A 24,934-nucleotide genomic window follows, 5' to 3' on the forward strand; every position below is an offset into this window, starting at 1 on the left:
GCCTCTTAAGCCCACTTTAGGTAATTCACCAGCTTCTGTGCTGATTTCTGTTCTGTTGCAACTCCATGTGCCGGTTCCCTTAACATTGGTGACGCTGGTACTGGAAGATGCTCAACCTCCTGTAGTGGTTTCAGACTCTGAACTGGTCTCATCTCGACCAAGGTCGTGTTCCGATCTCATCAGAACACAGCCAAGAGCCTAACCTTCTGACATTGCCTTTACCACGTGGCAGAGCTCATACTTTACACCAATTCTCTGGCTATATGTCTGACAACCGTAACTATGACAAAGGGGGCAAATTTGACCCACTTTAAGAAGAGTAAAATTATTATGCAGAATTACAGGAAACTAGTGGTCAGAACACCTCCCCAGACACTGGACTTGTCTCTCCCCCGGTCCTTCTTCGGATGAGAGTGCCTGTTTTGCCATACTTGAGCGAGGGACCATGGAGGTCCATGACCTGCAGCTCCCTGCCATGCATATAAATGACAGTGTCCTATGGAGGTTCTCTGGCCTGGCCAGGCTCCTACTGAAGCTCTCCTTCCGTTTAACAAGGCCCTCCCTTACCGATACCCACTTGATCAAAACCATTAGGCAGGGAGATCTTAACAACAAAGCACCACTGTGCAAAACTCATATCCTGACTCCATATCATAAGTTGGAGAGTTTAGCAATACAGGCACCCATGAGCAGAGTGATTCCTAAATGCATGTTCTTTTCAGCCAGCCTTACTTTAGGATCTGAAGATGTAATTTGCCTTCTGGGTCGTTAAAACCATACTTTGTGGGCTATGGCATGTCGAATCCTTACTGGTAGTTCCGGAGGCCTTACGGACGTCATTAGCCCAAACCATACAGAACAGCTGGAACACTGCAGAATGTATTTTTGTGGCCTGGACACAACTAGTTGCTTAGGTCAGGCTGTGGGTATGAATGTGGTGCTTCAGTGCCATGCCTGGATGAGGTCTGTGGGCTTCTCAGAGGATGTCTGGCATCCTTAATGGAGCAGACTGCGAGGTCCGTCAGGGAATCTTGTAGGGTAAGGTTACTAAAACAGCCCTCCTCCGTTTACACAGCACTGTTTTGGATTTGTTTCTTAACGTCACATTCCACCGATGCATGGTATGGCATGAACTAGTTGGTCACATCAATGATTTGCCAATTTATTTCAATGTATATGCCCGGTCTTTAATGATAAGCACGGTCTGTGTGTGGGTGTGTGCACTCACTATTTTCTTGAGGTTAAACTTCACCAATGCGGTTATCCTGCATAATGGCTTCATTTTCATTTTTACAGGTAACAATACTGCAGCAGGACCGATTGGCCTGCACCCCGGTATTATTGACTAAAGAAGGTCGTATACCTGTCTGCAAGTTTTGACCTTTCACTTAATTATTTTCACTGTGTGGTACGATCTAACTAGGTCCTGAAGAATTGCCATGAGGCATGAAACATGTCGACCAATAATTGAGGGTAGTAGTTAAATTCACGCTGATAGTTCTAGGGTAATTTTTCTCCCCTCATACACCACCACCCTTTGTTTTTAACCAAGGGAGTCTACCACGAGAATAAAATTTGGTTGTGGACCGACTCACCTTTTTTAATCAAGCACTCACATCACGACCACACTCCCCAGGCCCTCTCACACGCATGCACCATATGGCGGGAACAAAAGATCTCCGATAAAGAGCCCCGGTTTCGGGAGCCCGTCAGACATTGCAGCGCCAGTCTGACGAGGAGCAGAGCCCATATGATGAAGCATGACACCTTGCTTGCTGGGTGTGTGAGGGTTCTAGTTCCAACTAGGGGATTCCCCCCACTTACTAGCACACACTCCCCTCCGTCACTCTTCCTGGGGAACTTTGTACATCCCTTTTGTGCCACAAGTCGAAGGACTCGTACACTGGACCCCACAAAATATCGTCCTACCCCAGTCCCCCCCTTTGTATTGATCCTTAATGGACATGTCATTTGAATATTGTCACCTCTTCAGTGGAACACATTAAGGACAGTTGTGCTTCAGTGCATTCTCTGGAGCTGTGTGCCCCTACTAGGCATGTACCGCAACAGTTTTGCCCCTTTTGTGTATATGCCAGGGGATTTAAGTATTGACAGACCGCACCACTGGCATAACCACCTGCTCAGCCATTCTGCAGCTCCCAGAGACCACTTTCAGGGTAGCATCAGGGACAGAATGTGGGTTAGTCCCCCTTCCCCGAAACACAACCGCAAAACCACTTTAGTGTTTTCTTTTCGAGAGACAGACAGACACACACACACACATTCACTGTAGGAGGCAGCATCAGACCTTTTCTCCAAGGGTGGTAAGATGTCACTTCAGGGGCATTGGTCCTCTAAATTGCCTAACAAGGCTAGACCCAGCTAGTTCTTTCTACTCCGCTGCACCTACCACCCATCAGCGCTCTAATTGAGGAGCACATGTCCATTCTGCAGGATGAAGTGCTGGCCCTTTTGGCCAGCTGAGCCATTGAGAGGGTTACAGCCTCAGAAGTAGGAACTGGGTGTTACTTCCACCACTTCCTTGTGTCGTGTAGTTCCTACTAATCCGTAGGATCTGCACGTTTGTTGGACAACATAAACTAGGTACTTGGTGCCTAAACTGATTCCGGACACCCCCGCAGGATATGTTGGTCTATAGACCAGCTAGCTCACAGTGACACCTTAAGCCCCCTAACCTGATCAGGGAGCAAATGATTTTCTGGCAACCCTGACCACTTTGGGGTCGTGGAAACAGTGGAGAACCTTACCCTCATTCCCTTTTGATCACTTATTCTCATTGAAGTATACAAAGAATACACAGTGGGACGTTTTCAATAAGTTTATTGAGCCAACGTTATTCTTGTGTAAAATACTTGTGCTGCAATGATTAATAGACAGAAGCAGATAAAGGTGATTACAAGCACCAAATGCGTAAGTAGAAGATATAGTTCTACCATGGTGCTAAAACAGTGTATATATGCAGGCATATGTAAAACAAGGTAGTAATCGAGCATACTCCTACTATGCGAACCCTACTTAAGTGTACCTAGAGTGTGTAGGTGTGGAGCCAAGAATCCCCCCAATTGACAATCCAACCCCATTACCTGATAAAGGAAGGACCCCGTCTAAACCATGAACTGGACACCTCTCATGAGATGGTCAGACCGCTGTGTGGTGAAGTCTCAGCGTGTAGATCAGCTGAAATTCCTCCTCTACTAATCTGTTTAGATGCTCATCTTTTATAATAGAAAGCAGCCTTGCGATGTGCATATAAATTAGTGATGTTATGGATATATGAATAGCCCTGTCGCCCTGTGGATGAAGATAGAGATGACATTTGTACATAGTGCAGAAAGAGATCTTGTACATCATGTTCAGGTCATTGTGCTAAAGTTGTTTGAAGTTTAGTTTCAGAGACATTAATCCAACATTGTTGTGCACTCATATAGTTGCAGAAGTTCACAGCTGAAATGTTATTGTGAGGACAATGTAAGAGATAAGCAGCTTCGCTACATGGGCCTTACCCAGGAATATAACACTTGTGCCGAAAAAGGATAGAAGCCGTTGTCCTTTTTTAGGTTTCTGCCATCCAATCGCCTTCCTGAGGTGGGGCTAATTCATGACTCTCATGCTCAGTGGTGGCTTTAGGCCTGCAGAACGCGTATTTTCTCATCCCCATCCTGCAGGCAGGCCCACAGCTGCTACCTGCAGTTCACAGTGGGCCAGGAGCATTTTCTGTTCAGTGTCCCCCCTTCGGTCTCACCAGTGATCATCAGGTGTTCACAAAAGTAATGGTGTTGGTCACTGGACATCTACGATAGTCAGGGGTACTAGTCGTCCCCTACTTTGACGACTGGCTTTTGAAATCAGTCTCACCCAGGCAGTCCACCAACTCCAGAGGACGCCGAACCTCCGAACATCGTTGGTACAACTTTGTAGCCTGGCTTGGCACCCACAACACTGATCCGCTTCCCAAAGTTTCAAATGTTTTATTTGTTTTATCCCTGGTACAGCAAGGTCTTGCAGAGGGTACTGTTGAAGGTTACTTGTTGACCCTTTCGGCCTTTTTAGGTTTACAGCCGTCCATGTTTAAAACCGCAATTGTGATGAGGTTTCTGCAAAGTTTGACTGAATTGTTTCCCCCAACCCCTTAAGATACCACAGTGAGATCTAAATTTGGTTCTCATTTTCCTCTTGTGCATGCCATTCAAACCCATGCATAGCTGTCTCCTACGTCTCCTAATTCTGTAGACTGTTTCATGTGTGAGTGATCGCCAAGCTGTCTCGGTATAGCCGCCTTACACCACCTTTTCCCCAGACAAAGTAAAAGTAAAGGCCAAGGCGGCCTTTCTGCCTAAAAATGTGACTGCCCTTCACATTGGGCAATCCATCACTGTCTCAATGTTCTTTGCCCTGCCTCACCCCTCGAAAGAGGATGACAAACTCCATTGTCTGGACCCTAAAAAAGCTTTATGCTTTTACATTGATTGTACCAGGACCACCAGATAGACTATCAGCTCTTTGTGGGTGTTCTCTGGGGAAAATAAAGGTACGACAGAGCAGAAAAGACGTCTTTGTCAATGGGGTTAGCTATCTGCCTCATGATTTACTAAGCACTGCCAAGAAGCAGTATCCGGATGAGTTCAGGGCCCATTTAACCAGGGCCATGGCTGCTTCCACTGCAATTGCATACAGAGTACCTGTCTCTGACACTTCCATGCTGGAAGTGGGCGTCCGTACACACGTTAATGAAACACTAATGCCTTGACAGAGGTTCGAATGGAAGGGCTCATCACCTGTTGGGTCCTGCATGACTTTTTGGTTTCTTTTTCCCCCATCTAAGGCGAGCACAAATTAAAGATGTGCACACTGTTACCTCTGATTATGGTTGGGCTCCTTGTCTGAGGGCACGGGCAGAGTTAAGAAAGAAACTGACATCTACATGCAGGGATTGCATTTATATGCAGCTCCATTGTCGATTGCAGGGCGGTGCGAACTCAAAGCAGAGCCACATGACTCCACCTACCGGTGCGAGGTAACAATACTGTTTAAATCTCCCGGATCTAGTCTGGCTCGTGGGGATATTCTACGGCTAAAAAATTTCCGGTTAGAGCAGGGGATCTCTAACCTTTTCTGTAGTGAGAGCTACTTCTGATCAGTAAGAATCATTGGGAGCTACACACGTGCAGTGTCACCAGACACCCCTATGTCCAGCTTCAATTTCTTTAAGCTTAATGTCCATAGAGCCAGATACTATGGTTTAAGCAAAATACTTCCACTTGAGGCACTTTGACAAGGCTGCCATGTGTCAGTCAGTGTGTGGTTTTTGGGGATATATGTGTATGGGTGAGAGAGAACCTGTGTTGTATTTACTTTTGACAAAGGATGTACTATTTCGCCATATGTGGCACTGTTATATTTATAATAAACACAATTTTTTTTGTAGATAAGAGAAATGTAAAGTTTAGAAAAATGTTCTGCAAAAATGTTCACAATAGAACATTCTTCGGCACATTAAATTTCTCCCACTTTAAAAATGGCTGCATTTTTCAGTTATAAATATGACAGTGTCTACCACCCACTGGGAGCAAGATGCCTCCTGGATGTACATGCAACACTTTGAAATGGGAGAAAAATAAACTGAAGAGTTACCTTTGGCAATATGGATTCCATAAAAGTCATCATTTAAATTTTCCCCCATTTCAAAGTGTTGCATTTACAAACGGCACGCACTGTGCATAGACATGGTCCCATATTTATAACAGAAAAATAGTCATTTGTTAAAACGGAGGAATTTAAAGTGAAGAAACATACGTCAGAAAATATTAAGATGTATATGGCTTAATTGAAGGTGGAGAAAGACTCTGACACGTTCATTTTAAATTCCTCTCATTAAAACAAATGACTGTATTTTTCAGTTATAAATATGGCACTGTATCTACTGGACACTGGGAGAAAGAATCGAAATTTGCCTAGCTAACGTAACTGTAAGTTTCAATTCTATTAAGGACACGGAGGCGAGGATTATGCTTTTCTTCCTTCGCTATTTATTATCATTACACAATACAGCAGCCTCAGAAAAGCTTCAAACCATGCTTGTATGTAAAAACCAAAGAAGCTTCTAGATTAACTCAATGAATGTCAACAGACAAAACCACAACTCCCATGAGTCCGCAGCAATAGTCCATAATGAAGTCCTTCCACTATGTCCATAAAGGGTAGATAGTCAGTCCCTCTTCACTCTTCCTCCTCTTTCTTTGTGCAGATTACGCATTCTTGTTCATTGGTCCTGTTTGGATCCGTCATTCCCTAGCAGGAAAAACGACAGCATAAGTGTTGCAAAAATAACCTTGCTTATAATCATTAAACAGAGGATCAGCAGTAAATTAGCATGGCATATGTACAATCATAAACCCAGTTACTTACTGCCATACGGGTGGGTTCTCCGTCAGCGAACTCCTGGGTGGGATAATGCTCGCCTCCGTGTCCTTAATAGAATTGAAACTTACCGTTACGTTAGCTAGGCAAATTTCGATTCTATTACAGGACCGGAGGCTCGGATTATGCTAGTTTAAAGCTTACTCACCACCAACTGAGCGATAGCCACCACTGGTTTAAAGTAAAACCTCTTGAACGTGGAATCTGAGGACCAATCGGCCGCTCGCATTAAATCCTTCAAACGAGCTCCTACAGAGAAAGCCTTAGAAGCCATGGCTCCCCTGGCAGAGTGAGCTCCAAAACGCTTAGTGTCAATGCCTGCTTCTTGCATGACCCATCGCACCCACCTGGCAATGGTGGGGGAAGAGACTGCTTTGTGTGGTTTTCGCAAGGCAATTAGTAATTGTTGCTCGCCCGGGGAGGCGAAGCTCTAGAGTCATATCCTCATAAGCCTTCAAGCACTGCACAACAACAACTTGGGAACGTCCACAAAGGCCGGGTACGAGATAACTCGTGGCGCGAATTATGTGCGGCGCCCCACTGTGAAAGTAACCCCCTCCGGGGGAAAAACCCGTGCTGAAACGTCCAAGGCACGAACATCCGAGACTCTCCGGCAAGACACCAGGCACAAAAGCATAGCCAGTTTTGCTGAAAGCTCCTTTAAGGACAAATACTTGTTCGGTTTCCAGGACAAAAAAAGGTTCAAAACCACATTAACGTCACAAAGGACCGAATATCGAGGTTCTGGGGGTAACGAAAGACGAATACCCCGCAGGAGCCTACAAACAAATGGATGTTCCCCCACAGGTGATCCGTCCACCGGATGATGGCCCGCTGAAATCGCTGAACGCATAGTGTTAATTGTTCTGTACGTAAGGCCCTTGGATGCCAATTCGGCTAGAAAATTCAAGACTGGAACAATTCCCGCGACCAGGGGATCCATATCCCTTCGAAGACACCAACGCATCCACTTAGTCCAAGCGGATTTGTAGCGCTTCGCCGTACTGATTGCCCAGGCTTTTGACACAAGCCCTCAGCTGACCTCGAAAGGCCCGGGAGCGACCAGCGGCGCCGGAAAGCCTCCATGCCATGAGGCGGAGAGAACCCTGAGTGATGAGAGGGTGCGGCTCCTGATCCGGATTGAGCAGGAGATGAGGAAGCTGGGGGAGTAGGATTGGAGAATCCCAAGAAAGTTCCAGAAGAACTGGAAACCAGACTTGAGACCTCCATAGTGGTGTGATCAACACCAACTCCACTTCCTGACGGCGAACCTGGGCCGCCGTCCGCACGACCATCGAGAAAGGAGGAAATGCAAAGGGTCTCTCTTGACTCCAGTCCTGTAGAAAGGCATCTGTGGCTTCCGCCAGAGGGTCCGGCCTCCAGCTGAAAAACCGTGGAAGCTGTTGATCCAACCGGAACGCAAACAGGTCCACAGAGAACGGACCCCACCGATCGTTCAGCCACTGGAAAACCTGATCGTCCAACCTCCATTGGCTGGAGTCTCAGAGGTATCTGGAGTGCCAATCCGCCACCTGATTGGCCTGACCCAGCAAGTACTCTGCCGTTACGGAGATGTGATGCGCAAGGCAGTAGTCCCAGAACTCATTCGCCAGAGCCTGGGAACATGGACCTCCCAGATGGTTGACGTACCGAACCGCTGAGACATTGTCCATTTTCAACAACACACAGGATCTCGCTGAATCCTTGGTCCAGCAGCGTACTGCGAAAGACCCGGCCAGAAGCTCCAAACAGTTGATGTGCAACAGCTGTTCTTCTGTAGACCACGCGTCGCCTGTGGAGAAGGCCCCGCACCGGGCACCCCAACCCGACCTGCTGGCGTCGTACTCTATCACCAGGTCCGGGACCGACCCGAAGATCGCCCGACCATTCCACGCTTCCATGTGTGACAGCCACCATGACATTTGCTCTTTCACTTCCGCCGAGAGGGGTACCATCTGATCGTAGGACATACCCTTCCGAAGATGCTGGGCCTTGAGCCGCTGGAGTGCACTGTAATGTAATGGCCCTGGGAAGATTGCCTGGATGGAGGATGACAGAAGCCCTACCACCCTGGCCACCTGCCGCAGAGACGTCCGATCTTTTGTAATCGTCTGGCGCAACGTGTGCCGGATCTTGGCCATCTTCCTCGAGGGCAAGCTGAGCGAAGCCTCGACGGAATCTATGACAAACCCAAGAAAGGTAACCTTCTGACAGGGAACCAGAACTGATTTGGAACTGTTGATGATGAACCCCAGAGCCTGGAAATGCGAGACCGCCTGCTGTAGCTGAAAGGCCAAGATCACAGGACACTGGGCCATCAGAAGAATGTCGTCCAAGTAGACAATCATCCGAATGCCCTGACCACGCAGGTATTCCACTGCCGGATGCAACACCTTCGTGAAGCACCACGGGGCCGAAGAGAGCCCGAAAGGAAGAGCGGTGAACTTGAACACTCTGTCCCTTCCAGAAAAACTGCAGGAAACGACGGCGAGGGGGGTTTATGGGGACCACCAGATAAGCATCCTTGAGGTCCAACCGCACCATCCAGTCCCGAGGGAGGAGCAAGTCCCGCAGGAGGTGAATGCCTTCCATTTTGAAATGCCGGTACACCAACCACCTGTTGAACTCCTTGAGGTTGATTACCAGACGCTTGCCCCCATCCGTCCTGTCTTCCAGGAAAACATTGCTGAGAAAACCCGCGGGGTGACGTGTTGATTGACGAATGGCTCCCTTGCGCAGCAACCCGGAGACCTCCTCGTCTATCAATTGCGCGTCGGCATCGGAGAAAACTATAGGACGGGGTAAACCCACCTGGCTGGGCAGATCGTAGAACTCTATATGGAACCCCCGTACCGTCTGCAAGACCCAAGCGTCTGCAGTAAGCGACGCCCATTCTTCGTAAAAGGCCGCTAGCTGGCCGCCAATGAGCACTTGGTCTGCAGGGATGACACTTACCGTATGAATTGGTGGGACCAGAGTTCTTCCGGTAGCCCCAACTCCCGAAGCGTTGTCCCCGAGTGGGGTACAAGTTGTTGAAGTTGGCTGAGGTTTGATACTGGCCTCTACCGGAGCCTTGCCCTCTATTATTGGCATTCTGTCCGCCACGGCTGGTCGAGCGGCCCCTACCACGACCGGCCCCTTGGGAGAAACGTTGCTGAAAGACACGCTTAATGTTGGACTGGGCCATGTCCAGGGATGTAAATGTGGACACAAATTTTCCCAGCTCCTTTATAAAAGGTTCGCCAAAGAGATCCCCTTGGGCCACAGCGCCCGCTTCCGAGGAAGCCAAATCTCCCAGCTTGGGGTCCAACTTAATGAGTAATGACCGCCGACGTTCCGTCGACAGGGCACAGTTGGCGTTTTCTAAAAAGATTATGACACACTGTGCCCAGTTTGACAAAACTTCAGGCGAGATGATTGCGCCCGTGGCCTTCGCCTCTTCCGCCATGTCGAGGATCTTCGCGGCGGGCCCAACCGCGTCTAACAATTTGTCTTGGCATGACCGGCAGGAGCGATCAATGCCCTTGCGCGGGTCCTTCATAAACTTCGCCAGGAAGGTGGCCATCTTAGCATCTAACTCAGGGGTCACGGCCACCTTACCTTCCAGCGTGGGCCTCGGACATTCCCCCGCAGGCACCCCTAGCTTCCTTCTCTAAAGGCTTGCGCAGGCGACTCGCCACGAACTTAGCCACCGTGTCACCCGGCGCCCAGGCCGCAGATCGTGGATGCATGATCTCGTCCGGATCTAGCATGCCTGAACTGTCCCTGGGTAACTCCACGGCCGAGCCCGATGGGCGCCAAGAGCGCACCGACTCGTCATAGTCATCCGTGTCGGGGGGTGTCCTCCCCCGCAGACGGAGGAGCGGTCCCTGAGGCCGCTGAGGGCCCAGGCGCCGAAAGTGGTGCGGGGGAGACAGCAGTCGCCTTAGCCAAAAAAGCATCCCTAAAACGCTCAAAGGCGCCTCTGTCCACCCCCTGCCCCCTTTCCGGCGCACTCTCCCTACAGGGCTTCTTCGGGGCAGGAGGGCCCTCACCTGAGGGGCCCGGGACACCAGTGGGTACCCCAGTCTGGGCTTGCGCGATTTTTGCGCACTCCTCAACAATACGCTCTGAAAGGCGGTCCTCCATGGGTCCCACCACGTCAGTGACACAACGATAAATGGAACTATCCACCGCCTGATAAAATTCGTCATCAGTCAGATAGGAGTGGGGACCCTCCTCATAGTACTTCTCCTGGTTCATTATCTTAAGGAGGGAGGCACAAGTACACCTTTGAAATCACTACCCACAAAGGAGGGTGTCACAATATATGGGCAGACTAACAGACTGAAATTAACTTGTGGGCCAATGTCACTGGCAATTGGGGCAGCACCAAACCCCACAACGCGCTGACCCTCCTGGCAGGACCGGGTCTCACCGCCCCACCGCGCGTTGACCACACAGAAAACGTACAGTGCCACACCTGCCTGCCGGCGGATTTACGCGGTCAGAACCGCACTACGGACAACAAAGGGCGTCAAAGAATGATTTTGTTGTGCAATACAGACCCGGTAACCGGGCGTTCAGTGGGGCGATGTAGGGCAAGGCTCTGTTTTGCTCGGCACCTCAGCGCGGCTCCTCAGAGTGAGGAGAGCGCGCCGAGGAGCCAACGAGACGTGCGTGCGCCCTCTAGCAGCTGATAATGCACCGCAAGGACAATGTGGCCAAAAGTCGCGTAAGGAGCGGAAAACGCTCCCGCGACTGCGGGACTCTGAAAAGGAAATACAACAAAAACAGAGCCCTTGTTCCTCCCCCTACCCTTAAACATACGGCGAGGACAATACCACACGCGTTGACAGTAAATCAAGAAAAACAAAATAATTCACCTAACTGGCTGCATGAGTAGCGAAGAAAGAGGTGGAAGAGTGAAGAGGGACTGACTATCTACCCTTTATGGATATAGTGGAAGGACTTCATTATGGACTATTGCTGCGGACTCATGGGAGTTGTGGTTTTGTCTGTTGACATTCATTGAGTTAATCTAGAAGCTTCTTTGTTTTTTACATATAAGCATGGTTTGAAGCTTTTCTGAGGCTGCTGTATTGTGTAATGATAATAAATAGCGAAGGAAGAAAAGCATAATCCGAGCCTCCGGTCCTGTCATAGAATCCTGCGATTTGTAAATGCAACACTTTGAAATGGGAGAAAATTAAAATTAAGTGTTAACTTAATCATTAAGTTAACTCATAATTTTCATTTTATCCCATTTAAAACCATTCAGAAACATCATTTTGCTCTTACATTCCAATATTGAGTTCAGAAGGACTTTTATTTAAGATTTAAATCTCTCAGTGCTTAAGTTCTTAACTTCTGCACCTTGGGTCATAAATCTGACTCCAGCGTTACTCACTGTCAGTCTGTGCTCTCTGCAGCCTGAAGATTATAAGGTAAAATAAACACAGCCTTCCCTTAACTTTAAAATGAAAATTTGATCCTGTGGTTATTAAAAAATGAACTAAAGATTGTGAGGTACTACTGATAGCTCGCGATTGACTGGTTAGAGACACTTGGGTTAGAGAGTACCCAGCAGAAAGAGTGTTATCGAAGGTAAGTAAACTGTCTTTGAAAGTAATTATGACATTATGGAAGGATGCTCAAAGAGGCATTGACAGAATTGTTTCAAACTGTAACCTCCTACCTTAGTTCTCAATTCAAGCCACAATGGCAGATAGTAAATAATGTTATCTTTTTTTAATATTTGGTATTACGACTTGTCAGTGTTCCTTTGTACTGCAAGTTCAAACTAATATTTTGCTGAACTAAATTTATTTTAAAAAGATTTAATACAAATGTATTCTGTAAACCTCTCTTGGCACTTGGGTGACAGTTATTGTTCAGTGACGATGTCAACAAATTATTTATTTCTTACAGTATTACCCTCTTGAGGAAGTACTTGCTGCTGAATATTTACTCGAAGAATTTAGACCAGATTTAATAGAATTGGTGCTAGATAAACTGAAGCCAGAAAATGTCCGGTAAGATTTGCATATTCTAAATTATGTAATTCAACATTTACTAAAGCATTTAGTCCTAAAATGCGAAATTAAAGTTGTTCATGCCTTTGTTATGCATTTTCTGCACTCAAGGCAACAATTTTGCTTAAATATACATAAACATTTGTACATGGAATCTGACACCTGGTCTCTTGGACACATCTTATTTTGATATTTTACTCCTCTATTCTGCACTTGCACAACAAATTTCCATAGTCTCTGTAGTGATCATATTTTGCATCACATACTCAGTAGGACTCACTTGGCCAAAAGACTAAAACTCCGGATTCGCACAATTTGCCTCATCTTTGGCCTGAAACTCTCATGCCGACTTTTTTCAGAAAAAGTTATTTGCTTCAATGATTTCCGCGCAAGCAACTATTGATTTCAATAAGGGAGTCAAGTCTTCAAGATCTGACCTAAAGAGCATCTCCCTATGCTTATCCAGGAAGTAGATGTAAAATAATTTCTGCATGTGCCCTGGGTGATACAAAACTTTCAGGGTATAGCCCTGCACTTGATTGGGTCAGCAGTCAGACCTGTTCGGATTTTAGAAAGTAATTTTGTTTAATTTGAACCTACAGAATCTGAGCACAGAGCAATGTTTTGTGAACCACAGCACCTAAAGCTGATGGCAGAGCAAGGTGTTTTATTAGAGCTGAACAGAACCCACAATAACAAAGAAAGGGCATGTAGTTTCTCCTGTCCTCTTCAGATTGGATATCTGGGAGAGTCTCCCGAGCAAAGGAACATGCAGACTAGCAAGTACACTCTGGGCAAAGATAGCCATCATGAAGGAGAGAATGCCATCTTGGGTCACATACTCGCACGAGGTCCAAATATACTCCAACATTCTTCAGTCAGCACACATAAAGCACACAGACCATACATGTACACACACCATCCATGCATAATGCTCCAGGAAGGATAGAGTCCTTTGCCTAGTGAATTGTGCAAACTGCACCCCTACTCTGAGCTTCTTACCATATTACATAGAATGAAAGCATGCCCTAGCCGCCAGTATCTGATAAAGAAATCTATCTGCAGATTCCTTAACTTTGAATTTCCCAGTTGTCAGACTAGATCTGGAAGATTGTTTTAGCAATACCCCTGCACGCCGATAGGTGGCGTCGGTCAGTTCCCCGTCACGTCGTCTTGACGTCCGCGTCTCCTATATAGGTGCCATCTCAGCATTCTGACTCCAGTTAGCACAAATCAGTGAAGAGATACCCTCTGTCACTTTTTGACAGTCTTTTTTTGACATTTTGTCAAACTTTTTTGGTGTGTCGGATGTCCAAGAAGACTTCTAGATTTAAGCAGTGTCGGTAACAGATCTGCACTTGATTTGTGTTTAGTATCTGGAGCGGAACCTCAACTCTAAGTCGTGCTCCGACCGCTGGGCCATGGCTCCAAAAGCTTTGAGAGAGCAGTCCCCAAAGCTACTTGTGGCCTGGGGTTCGGCACGGAGTCATTCACCTCTGAGGTCTCGTTCCTGGTCGAGCAGAAATTCTACACAACTTTCTGGGAGCCCTAAGTCTTTTTCCTCCCACTCCTAGTCTTCGGGTCGGAAAGGTAAGCAGCATAAAAAACACATTGAAGCATGCCTTGACTTCTCCCCTATGATTAGCTGACGTGCCGAAGGAGTCTCTGCATTCTAGGCCTTGTTCAACTAAGCCTGCGACTGGGTCGGCTCTTATTTGAGCAGCCAGACCATCCCAGCACGCCTTCAGGCCTTGGAGATTCAGACGGAGCTCCATCTGGTACCGCATCAGCGGCTCCGCCAGCCTTGCATTGCCCTCTAAGAACCCTGCATGCCTTTTGGCCCATTAATTCCACTCCCTGTGGGAAATTATTGAGCAAGTGCTGCCACAGGTCCCAGAGGAGGCCTGGGCCATCCCCTCCCAAGCAGTATCAAACTGGAGAGATGCAGCAAAGTTCACCATTCGTTGTGGGGTATACACCACAAACTCACTAGGCAATTTCATCAGAGGTGGCCATTCAACGCCATGCCTGGCTCAGAGCTTCTGGCTTTTCTGGGGATGTCCAGGCTTCCCTCATGGACATGCGCTTTGATGGCAACTTTTGTCTTTGGAGACAAAGCAGACGTGTAACTGGAGTGCTTTAAGGACTCACAGGCTACAGCCAAGTCCTTGGGCCTCTCTGTGACCACACATCCCCCATCTGCTTTTTGTCCCTTGCATAGCTGTGGACGGGGCTTTCCATACCCCAACCACAATACCGCACAAGTTCAGCAACCTCTGTGTGGCAGTGGCCACAGGTCGTTCTGACCCTGTGGGTCGGGGGCGAGAGGTCGGGTCATTAAACTCCCAGCCCTCCTCTCCCCCCACCCTCAGCTCAGCCTCCAAACCCTCCTAGTCTGGTCCTTGAAGATCATGGGCGACCAGTTGGTGGCAGGATCAGCCATCACATCCACCACTGGCAAAATATCATGTCAGACAGGTGAGTTCTTCAGAAAGTCCAAAGGGGCTACTCCCTCCCCTTCGAGACTCCCTCTCCCTCCATGACTCCAACTCATGACTGGCTGATGGAGGATCGCCTGACTGCCTCAGGAGGAAGTCATGACTATCTTGGCCAAGGGAGCCATAGAGAGGGTTCCGTTGCCAGAAGTAGGCTGTGGTTGTTATTCCCACTACTTTGTGGTCCCAATGAAGGAAAAGGTCCTGCACCCTATCGTAGATATGCGGGCCCTCAAATACTTCCTCAAAATGGAAAAGTTCAGGATGCTCACTCTGGCTCAGATCTTGTCTGCCGTAGACCCAGGTGACTGGATGGTAGTGTTGGACTTGCAGAACGCCGATTTTCACATTCCCATCCTGCCTGCTCATTGGTGCACCCTGCGGTTTACGGTAGACCACACTCACTTTCAGTTCAGGGTGCTCCCTTTTGCCCTTACCAGCACCCCTTGGGTGTTCACCATGGTGATGGAGGTGGTTGCAGCTCATCTGTGGAGATTAGGGTTGCCCGTCTACCTCTATCTTGATGACTCGCTGTTGAAAGCAAGCTCGCACCAGGCTGCAGTCTTCCATCTCCAGACTATGGTGAACCTCCTGCATTTACTGGGGTTCCCTATCAACCTGCTGACGTCACACCTGACTCCCTCTCAGATGCTTCCTTTTAATCTGAGCTGTTCTGGACGCGGTGTTGTTTCGGGCCGATCCTTCGATATGGCTATATTCAGGCTATGATACCGATGTTTCAGCCTCTATCATGGATTCGGTGATTAAGACACTGAGGCTGCTGGGCCTCATAGCCTCCTGCATTTGGAAAAGGTCTATAGCCAAGTAACACATTTAATCACATATTTTGATATCGGAGTATGATCAATGTATTAATAAGTACAGTCCAACTGTATTGAAACACTTCAAGCGATAGCTAGTTGGATATTAAATTTTATTGTTTTATATTTGCATTTGGTAAATGTTTATATATTTTTTATCTTTTTTATGTTTCTCTATTTTTTTTGTGAGATGTTGTTTTAAAAAACAATACAATATATAAAGTGACTAGTATTGTACATGAAAATCGTGTATTTACATATTCATAACATTCACTGACAATTTAAAAACATATAAGAAAGAAACATGATCAATAGACTTGAAAACTCCACAGATGAGTTGAAGGCAATACGGTAGATAACACTACGCGCGTTTCGACTCTGAGGCCTTCATCAGGTGACCGTCTATTGCTAGTGGAAAAGTTGAACCCAGACTTGATATATTGCAGAAGTAAATTCAGGCAGCAACAAGGCAGAAGGATCGCTCATATATAGAAATATCTGGATATCTGTTAAGGTGTAGAAGAGCAGTGCTACAGTTTTGTTCGTACGTCTCAATCGTATTATAATATAATGGATGTCTTGATGCTTGAACCTTCTTCTAACGTAAACGTAGTGGACAGAGAAAACGCTGCGTTGATTCAGTAGCGTCTTTTGTTGTCTCTAAATGACCTTAGATGTGATGATCTATCATTTTCCAGGAGTTGTGATCAAACGGATATATGCGGATTGATAAAAACGTAACTTTAATGTGATGATTTATCGTTTTCCAGGAGATGGGGTCAAGCGGATGTATGCGAATTAATCAAAACGTAACTGTTGGTTACCGACTGATCGCAAAAAACTCCCGGTACAAATGATGGTGGGTGTGTCGGCTGAAGTTTTATTTTATTTTTTTTTTGCACCCGAGTTTCCCGCTTTCAGACAGCCGACACACCCACCATCATTTGTACCGGGAGTTTTTTGCGATCGGTCGGTAACCAACAGTTACGTTTTGATTAATTCGCTTACATCTGCTTGACCCCATCTCCTGGAAAACGATAAATCATCACATTAAAGTTACGTTTTTATCAATCCGCATATATCCGTTTGATAACAACTCCTGGAAAATGATAGATCATCACATCTAAGGTCATTTAGAGACAACAAAAGACGCTACTGAATCAACGCAGCGTTTTCTCTGTCCACTACGTTTACGTTAGAAGAAGGTTCAAGCATCAAGACATCCATTATATTATAATACGATTGAGACGTACGAACAAAACTGTAGCACTGCTCTTCTACACCTTAACAGATATCCAGATATTTCTATATATGAGCGATCCTTCTGCCTTGTTGCTGCCTGAATTTACTTCTGCAATATATCAAGTCTGGGTTCAACTTTTCCACTAGCAATAGACGGTCACCTGATGAAGGCCTCAGAGCCGAAACGCACGTAGTGTTATCTACCGTATTGCCTTCAACTCATCTGTGGAGTTTTCAAGTCTATTGATCATGTTTCTTTCTTATTTCTTTCTTATATGTTTTTAAATTGTCAGTGAATGTTATGAATATGTAAATACACGATTTTCATGTACAATACTAGTCACTTTATATATTGTATTGTTTTTTAAAACAACATATCTCACAAAAAAAATAGAGAAACATAAAAAAGATAAAAAAATATAGAAACATTTACCAAATGCAAATATAAATCATCAATAAAATTTAATATCCAACTAGCTATCGCTTGAAGTGTTTCAATACAGTTGGACTGTACTTATTAATACATTGATCATACTCAGATATCAAAATATGTGATTAAATTTGTTACTTGGCTATAGACCTTTTCCAAATTCAATGTTCTTTCCCTATGTATAGCAAGTGAAAAAGTACTATATAGGGGTCCCCTTTTTCTAAAATATCCTCATAGCCTCCTGCATCCTGCGTGTGGCACATGCTAGATGGCATATGCAGGCTCTGGGGTGGGACCTGAAGTTTAAGTGGGCGCAGCTTCAGAGGAATCTCTCCAAAATGGTCCAGATCTTGGAGGGAACTGCACGGGACCTGCAGGGGTGGCTGACCAACCGCAATTGGGTCAGAGGCATTCCCCTCTCGCTTCCCCAACCAGATCACACAGTAGTAACAGATGTATTTGATAGAGACTACTAGCCGCAGATTCCTTCACTGAGAATTACTCCCAGGCGTGAGACTGGATCCGGAAACTTTTTTGCCACAGCATCCCTGTGCACCGGGGGCGGGACGACATCATGCGACTCCGCCCAGGCGCCGTCTGCGCACGTGACGTCAGCGAGGTCACATAAGACCCGCCCCGGCGTGCCCACGTCAGTCTTTTCCTTTTCCGCATGCAACGCGGATCCGGTCCTTGCACCGGGCCTGTATCGGACCCTTTTTTCTCCATGTCTTTTGGTGGAACAGTGTGCGAATGCCTTTGGACTTCAAAACTTGTACATTTTGTGGGCGTCTTATGTCGGCGACGGACCCGCACCTCATTTGTATGTGGTGTATGGGGAGGATCACAGCACCACTGACTGTGAGGCATGTCAACAGTTGGAGCCGAAGTCGCGGCGGGAGCGCCGCATGAATCTTCTCTCAGCGCGTCTCTCCAGGTCGACGTCCTCCCCTCGGTCTGCTTCGGTGGACGGTTTCAGGTACGGCCGTGGTCGTCGTCCTCGCCGTTCTCCGATGTCACGTGAGCGTCGCTTCCATGTGGGTAAGTGTCGCAGTTTGTCCCGGGGGTTAATTTCCCACCTGCTGGGGACGTGGACTCTCTGCTCGTGATGCGGCCCCGTGTGTCGTCCTATCCACCGTTTCCCGGTTTTGGGGCGTCGAGAGTCCAAATGGAGACATTCGCGGTGGCTTTGCAGGCCTCGCTAGAGTCTCCCCCTCGTTCCTCATCTGGGGCGTCGGCGGACCCCTCGCCTTGCGCAGGGCCCTCCGCGGCGCCTCTAGTGGCTCCGGCCCCTTTTCCAACTGGTTTGGATCCAGGCTTGAAGGATGTGGTGCTGTTGGGGTGCAGCTCCTCTGGGGCACCTCCTTCAGGCCACGGCGTCTCTGCCTCGCCGCATACTCCTGCGGGAGTCTCTGTGGTGTCGCGGGAGGTCGCCGGGGCTCGGGTGGCATCCCCGATCCCCTTTCAGTCCTTTGACAAGGTGGTCCTGTCTAAGGACAAGGTGATGCCGCAACGGCGCCGGCAGCAGCTAGACCATGTGGAGCCACAGGAATCGGTGAACCTTCCTCGTCCCTCTCCAGGGCCCTCTCATCCCTCCCCACAGGCGGCTGCGTCGAAGGAGGACGAGTCGGAGGTTGGATCTTCCCTGGCTCCGCCACATGGGTTGCCGAGCGATCTCCGCCTCATTCTGGGCCGCGGCTGGCGGAGGGCTTCGTGTCACTTCCCAGACCCGTCTCGTTCCCCCACACAGGTGGCTACCTCGGCGGGGGTCGGCTCCACTCCGGTCTCTGGCTTGGGGTGACTTGGAGGACCCTCATCTGGCGACGCCGGATGGGGTCGACAACCTGCCTCAGGCAGCGGACTCTACGGCTCTGCGCAGGGGTCTTACCGCGGATTCGTATTCGGACGCTCCTCCCTCTCCAGAGGCAGGCTGTATATTGGTGTCGTCCTCCCCGGAGACTGGTCGCCGTGTGTTGTCTTTTACACCGGCGTTAAAGGGCGGCTCCCGGCCCTTCCTGAAGCTTGGCCTCAGGGACGGCCGCCTTAGTTTGCAGCCGTCGCCCACTGAGGAGCTGCTTTCTCCACCGCGGGGCCCTACGGAGGCGTGTGCAGCCTTCGCTCACGCGGTGTCCACGGCTGTGGGCATCCTGCGAATGGGTGACCCGGTGGCTCACTTTCCGGCGGACCATCTCTTGGAGGTCCTTCACTAGGGCTCTGGTGGGCGGGACATCTTACTTCCCTTTGAAGGTTCCCTCCTTTCTTCCTTGACGGGGGCTTTGAGGCGTCCTGCCTCAGGGGAGCCGGTGCCTCAACATCTTCTGCACCAGCACCTCCTGGCGCCGCGTGACCCGGTGTGCCTTTCCCTCCACCCCTCTGGCTCCAGTCCTCTTTTGAGAACTGCTTTTCCCTCCCTGCTGCCGCTGTTGAATTTGCTACCCCGAGAGGCCCGCTGGCTGGACTCTTAAGGGCGCAACATGTTCGCCTCGACCAGAGCTGCCCTGCGGGCCCTGAACACCTTGTGTGTGATGGCTCGGGCCTCCTCCTGTTTGTGGGACTCGGCTGAGTCTCTGGGATCCGCAGCGTCCCAGGAGGGTGGTCAGGTGGACTTAAGGCATCATGCGTTGAATGGCCGGGAGCTTGTGGCGTTTATTCTCCGCTCCGCTCTGGACATCTCAGAGGTGCTGGGCCGGGCCATGGCTTCCTCGGTCGCTCTCCGTCGCCATGCTTGGCTTCGGGATGGAGTATTCCCTGAGAATATTCGGGAGCGACTCATTGACCTTCCGTTTAATGGCAGCCTGTTGCTCCATGCCCCGGCCAACTCCGCCATCCAGAGGCTCTCCTCCTCCTCTTCCTCCACCTTACCCTCCTCCTCCTCCGCCTTACCCTTCTCCTCCGTCTCCTACTCAGTGACTCCTGAGTCAGGTTGATTCTTCTTAGGCTCGTTGTTCTGGCTGTGGAGTGTGTTTTCTGGCCAATGTGTCCTTCCTTGGGACTTTGGCATTGTTGGCTGCTTGACGACCCTTTTGTTGATTGTGTGTTTGGAATTGTTGCACAGACTTGGCCCTGAGATTAGGCCTTCTGCTTGCTTGGGCTGCTTGTCAAGCCTTTCGTAGGGGTGTTTTGTTCCCTGTGGCTCTTTTGTTTTTCCTCTGCTGCGAAAGTTCTTCCAAAGAGGGTTCCCATATTTTGGGACTTATCATACCCTAGGTGGGGTAGTGGTAGCTGTCATATGGCTTGCGCTCTGCTGGAGGATTCTGGTCGCCTTCGGGTGCCTGTTCTCTATGGCGTTTGTGTAGGTTGCTTTGCTCCTTGAGGTCATGTGCGCGGCCACTCGTAGTGGTGTGCCCGGGCATCTCCTCCTCTCCCTGCTCCTGCCCTTTGACTGAGATGATCCTATGTTCGCCTTGCTTGGCAAGGACGAGGTTCTACCTGGTCCACTGATCTGATTCCCTGTGAGGCCTTCTTTTCTGTATTGGATGGTGGGGTCCTTTCGGAGACCCTCCTTCCCTGGGGGTATTGCTACGGTATCTATTCTACGTGAAGGAATCTGCGGCTGATAGTCTCTATCAGATGTACGAGTTACTTACCTTCGGTAACGATGTATCAGGTAGAGACGATTCTAACCGCAGATTCCTTCACTGCCTGCCCTTCCTATCCTATTCTGCGAGGACCCTTAGGTCTGTTTTCGGTACTCACCTCCCGGTGGGGGGCTGTAACTCCTGTGAGTGCCTTCTTTGTTCTTGACGGGTGGCTCCGTCTGGAGGCGGTTCATTCTTCCTTTGGTTCTTTGGAGGATGGGGTCCCGGTGTTTCGGTGCCCTGCTGCTCTGGCTACTCCAGGTTTGGAGGGGATTGCTTTCTATCCCTGTCCTCCCTCTCTCCCTTCCTCCCATTGCTATCCTCTGCTTAAGGGTCCTCTGGCCATGTCTTGCCCTTGTTCCTTGTGGATGGTTGCCCTTTATGTTGGGGTGGCTTGGAGGTTTGTTGTCCCGGTCTGTGTTGGGACTGGTCCCCTTCCTTGCTCAGGATGGGGGTGGTGGGTTTCCTATGTGTACCATGTCCTTATGCATGTTCCTTGCCTCAGGGGCACAGAGGTGGGAGGCTGTCTATGTGCTGGCAGGATGGTTGCGCAGGGCTCTGCTCGCTTCTTTCTTCTTTCCCTGCCTTGGGTTCTGCGGTGTGACACTACTGTGGGTGGTATTGTTAGTCACCGTTTCTTTCCACATTTTCTGCTTTTCTCAGACTGTTCCCATGCTTCCACAGTTTTTTATCTGGTGGTTCCGCGTTGTGGTGCAGAAAAGTTTTCCGAAGAAAATTGACTTGGGCGCACCGGGACGGGCTTATGTGACCTCGCTGACGTCACGTGCGTGGACGACGCCTGGGCGGAGTCGCGTGATGGTCGCCCGGCACGCAAGGATCCTGTGGCAGAAAAGTTTTCAGATCCAGTCTCACACCTGCGGATAATTCTGCGTGAAGGAATCTGCAGCTAGAATCTGCTCTACCAGATACATCGTTACCGAAGGTAAGTAACTCATACGGCACTCCTGGGATGGGGCGTCAATCTGGGAGAGGTAGAGATCAGAGGACTCTGGTCTCCGGCGAAATCCGGACTCCACATCAGCTTGCTAGAGCTCTGAGTGATTCGCTTGGTATTCTTCCTTCAATCAAGGGAAAGGGTTCAAGTGTACATGAGACAATCCCACCGCCATGTGGTACCGCAACAAACAGGGCAGGGTGGAGACGTAGATCCTTTGTCAAGAGGTCCTGTGTTTCTGGACATGGCTGGAACTTCAGGACATGTCCCTGGTGATTCAACACCTTGCAGTTATCCTGAATGCCAGAGCGGACAAACTCAGCTGTCGATGCCTAATGGATCCCAAATGGCGTCTCCATCCGGAGGTGGCGTAAGGTCTCTTTCAGCAGTAGGGAGAGCCTTGGCTAGATCTGTTCGCCTCCACAAAGAATGCGCAATGTCAGCAGTTTTGCGCGTTGGAGTTTCCAAGGCGGCTTTCAGTCGGAGAAGCTTTTCGTTTTGAGTGGAGCTCAGGCCTCCTGTACGCCTTAATGCCCATAACCACTCCTGCCCAGAGTGCTCAAAAAGATTAGGAGCGACCGGGACGAAATCATTCTTGTGGCGCCGGACTGGGCACGGAGAGTCTGGTATCCAAATCTTCTCCAATTGAGTATTGATCTGGCTGCCCCTTAGGGAGGATCTTCTGTCGCAGCAGCAGTAGAGGAGGGTTATCCAACCGAAAACTGTCAATTCTGCGCCCTCATGTACGAAGATTAAGCAGCGGCAATTGATAGCCTTCAACCTTCCTTCCGAAGTCTGTCATGTTATTTTGGCAGCCAGGTGTCTGTCTACCAAGAACGTGTACGCCTGCTTGTGGCACAAATTTGTAAAATATTGGAAAGAAAGATCTAGTGACCCTCTTTCTGCTTCCCTCTCCCAAGTCTTACTTTTTATTTTGACCTCTGCCCAGCAGTGCTTTGCTCTGTCCACTCTCCAATTGTACCTTTCAGCCCTGTCTACATTTTTGAGGCTGCCGAACAACACTCTTTATTTAAATCCCCTATGGTAAATAGATTTCTCAAGGGGCTTGTACTTATGTTTCCCCCACCCCTTCCATCATACCTAAATGGGACCCTAATTTGGTTCTCACCCTCCTTCATGTTTTCCCTGTTTAAACCTTTACACAACTTCCCTCAGGCTTCTTACCATCAAAACAACCTTTCTAGTGGCAATCAAATCTGCCAGGAGGGTGAAGGAATTGCAGGCTCTGTCATCCAAGCCTCCTCCTGACCATCTTCTCTGATAAGTTGGTGCTTCACACTAGGGCCTCTTTCTTACTGAAAGTTTAACACCATTCCACTTTGGCCTATCTGTCACCCTTCCCACTTTTTATGCTCCTCCACATCCTCTAAAGAAGTAGAGTGACACTCCACTGTCTGGATCCAAAAAGAGCAGCGTTTTACCTTGACCGCACTAAAGAGTTTCGGGTGGATGACCAACTCTTCGTGGGATACTTGGGAGCGAAGAAGGGTTGTGCGGCGCTAAAAAGCATGATTTCCCGATGGGCCTTTTTTTGCATCAAAATCTGCCACGCTGTGGCTAAAAAGCAGCCTCCTGAATACTTCAAGGCTCATTCTACCAGAGCGAAGGCTGCTACTGTGGCGTTGCAACGTGGAGTCCCTGTCTTAAACATTTGTCAGGCAACAACATGGGCATCTCTGCTCATGTTCATCCAGCACTTCTGCCTGGACAGTCAAGCCCGCAGGGACGGCCTTTTTGGCCACTCTGTCCTGCAGGACTACTGGTTTAAAGTTGTCTGCAGTCCCTCCTCCGTGGATAATATTGCTTGGATATCTTTTCACAGGTAGGTAAGAATCTGCGACTAGATTTCTCTAATAAGATGGACAAGTTACTTTAGACATGAACTAACTGCTGATTTCTTACTGTACTCCTCCCCCTCTGAAAAAATCCTCCCACACTGCTGACAGGTTTGTAGGGTCAGGGCTGTTCTCTTTCAGGGCCATAGTTGTTCATAAACACACCCATATCAGTGCACTTCATGGCTCGGTGCTTCTGACATGGAAAGTCGTTAAAAGTAACTGACGTCAGCATGCCGAGGTGCCGCCTATAAAGGTGCCGCATTCGATGTAAAACCCCAAACGCTCCTTTGGTTGACCATTTCGTGGAACTGGGACACACAGAACTTGACTTCCAGTGGACTGTCATTACATTGGTCAAGGTGCCCCCCCGAGGTGCTAATCTTCAGCAACTTCTGAATAAGGAGGAGCTACACTGGATTTTGAAGACACGAAGTCTACATGAAGGACTAAATAAATTGGAGGACTGGACCTCGTTGCTGTAAACTGTGTTTGGATATAATCTGATGGGAATTGAGGCCTAATTCAAGGGTTGGGCTACCTACTGACAATTGAGAATAAGATCGTCTCCTGGTTTTCATGATATATGGATAGTGCCTAATCATACTGTGATGAAATGTTTTTGGAATGGTATCCGGTAGCAATCGAGGCCCAATGTAAGGTCTGGTCCATCCATTGCCATATGTGAAGAATATTGTTATTTATAATTCAGGATGTGTGTATCGTGATTAATATCGGGAATAATTTGTATTTACAATTTATGCACTTTTCACAGGGCTGCTGGACCAAAAAGTCACCCAAAAAAAAACCCTAAATAACTCAAATACCCATCTGGTTGAATAATCGGATATAATGCCTTGGTTCTTGTAATTCATGTTTTAAATTCATACACTTTACATTGGCCTTTTAGAAATGTAAACCCTACGCACTTAAATGTGAAAAATATTGTGCTTTAATATTAAGCACTTATTTTACTAGCTAACGTAACACGTAATCCCTTTAGTACCATTGTCCTCTCTACCGCTTGACACCACTTCAAAATGGCCCCCAAATGCGCAATCAACAAACCCCTTTCCACCACTAATATTAAAAGAGCATGCGCGGCGTT

General features: G+C 48.5%; 1 protein-coding gene across 2 annotated transcripts in view; it reads left to right on the plus strand.

Moving 5' to 3' along the window:
• The window catches only part of IDE (insulin degrading enzyme), a 1,242,012-nt gene that overhangs the window by 576,745 nt on the left and 640,333 nt on the right, over window positions 1-24,934 (plus strand). For both annotated transcript variants that reach the window (XM_078643408.1, XM_078643410.1), the window contains exon 11: window positions 12,349-12,452. In XM_078643408.1, coding sequence (XP_078499534.1) covers window positions 12,349-12,452 — 104 coding nt within the window. The remainder of the gene's footprint in view (window positions 1-12,348; window positions 12,453-24,934) is intronic.

The sequence above is a fragment of the Lissotriton helveticus genome, chromosome 5_1 (assembly GCF_964261635.1).
Source record: "Lissotriton helveticus chromosome 5_1, aLisHel1.1, whole genome shotgun sequence".
NCBI classification, from domain to species: domain Eukaryota; kingdom Metazoa; phylum Chordata; class Amphibia; order Caudata; family Salamandridae; genus Lissotriton; species Lissotriton helveticus.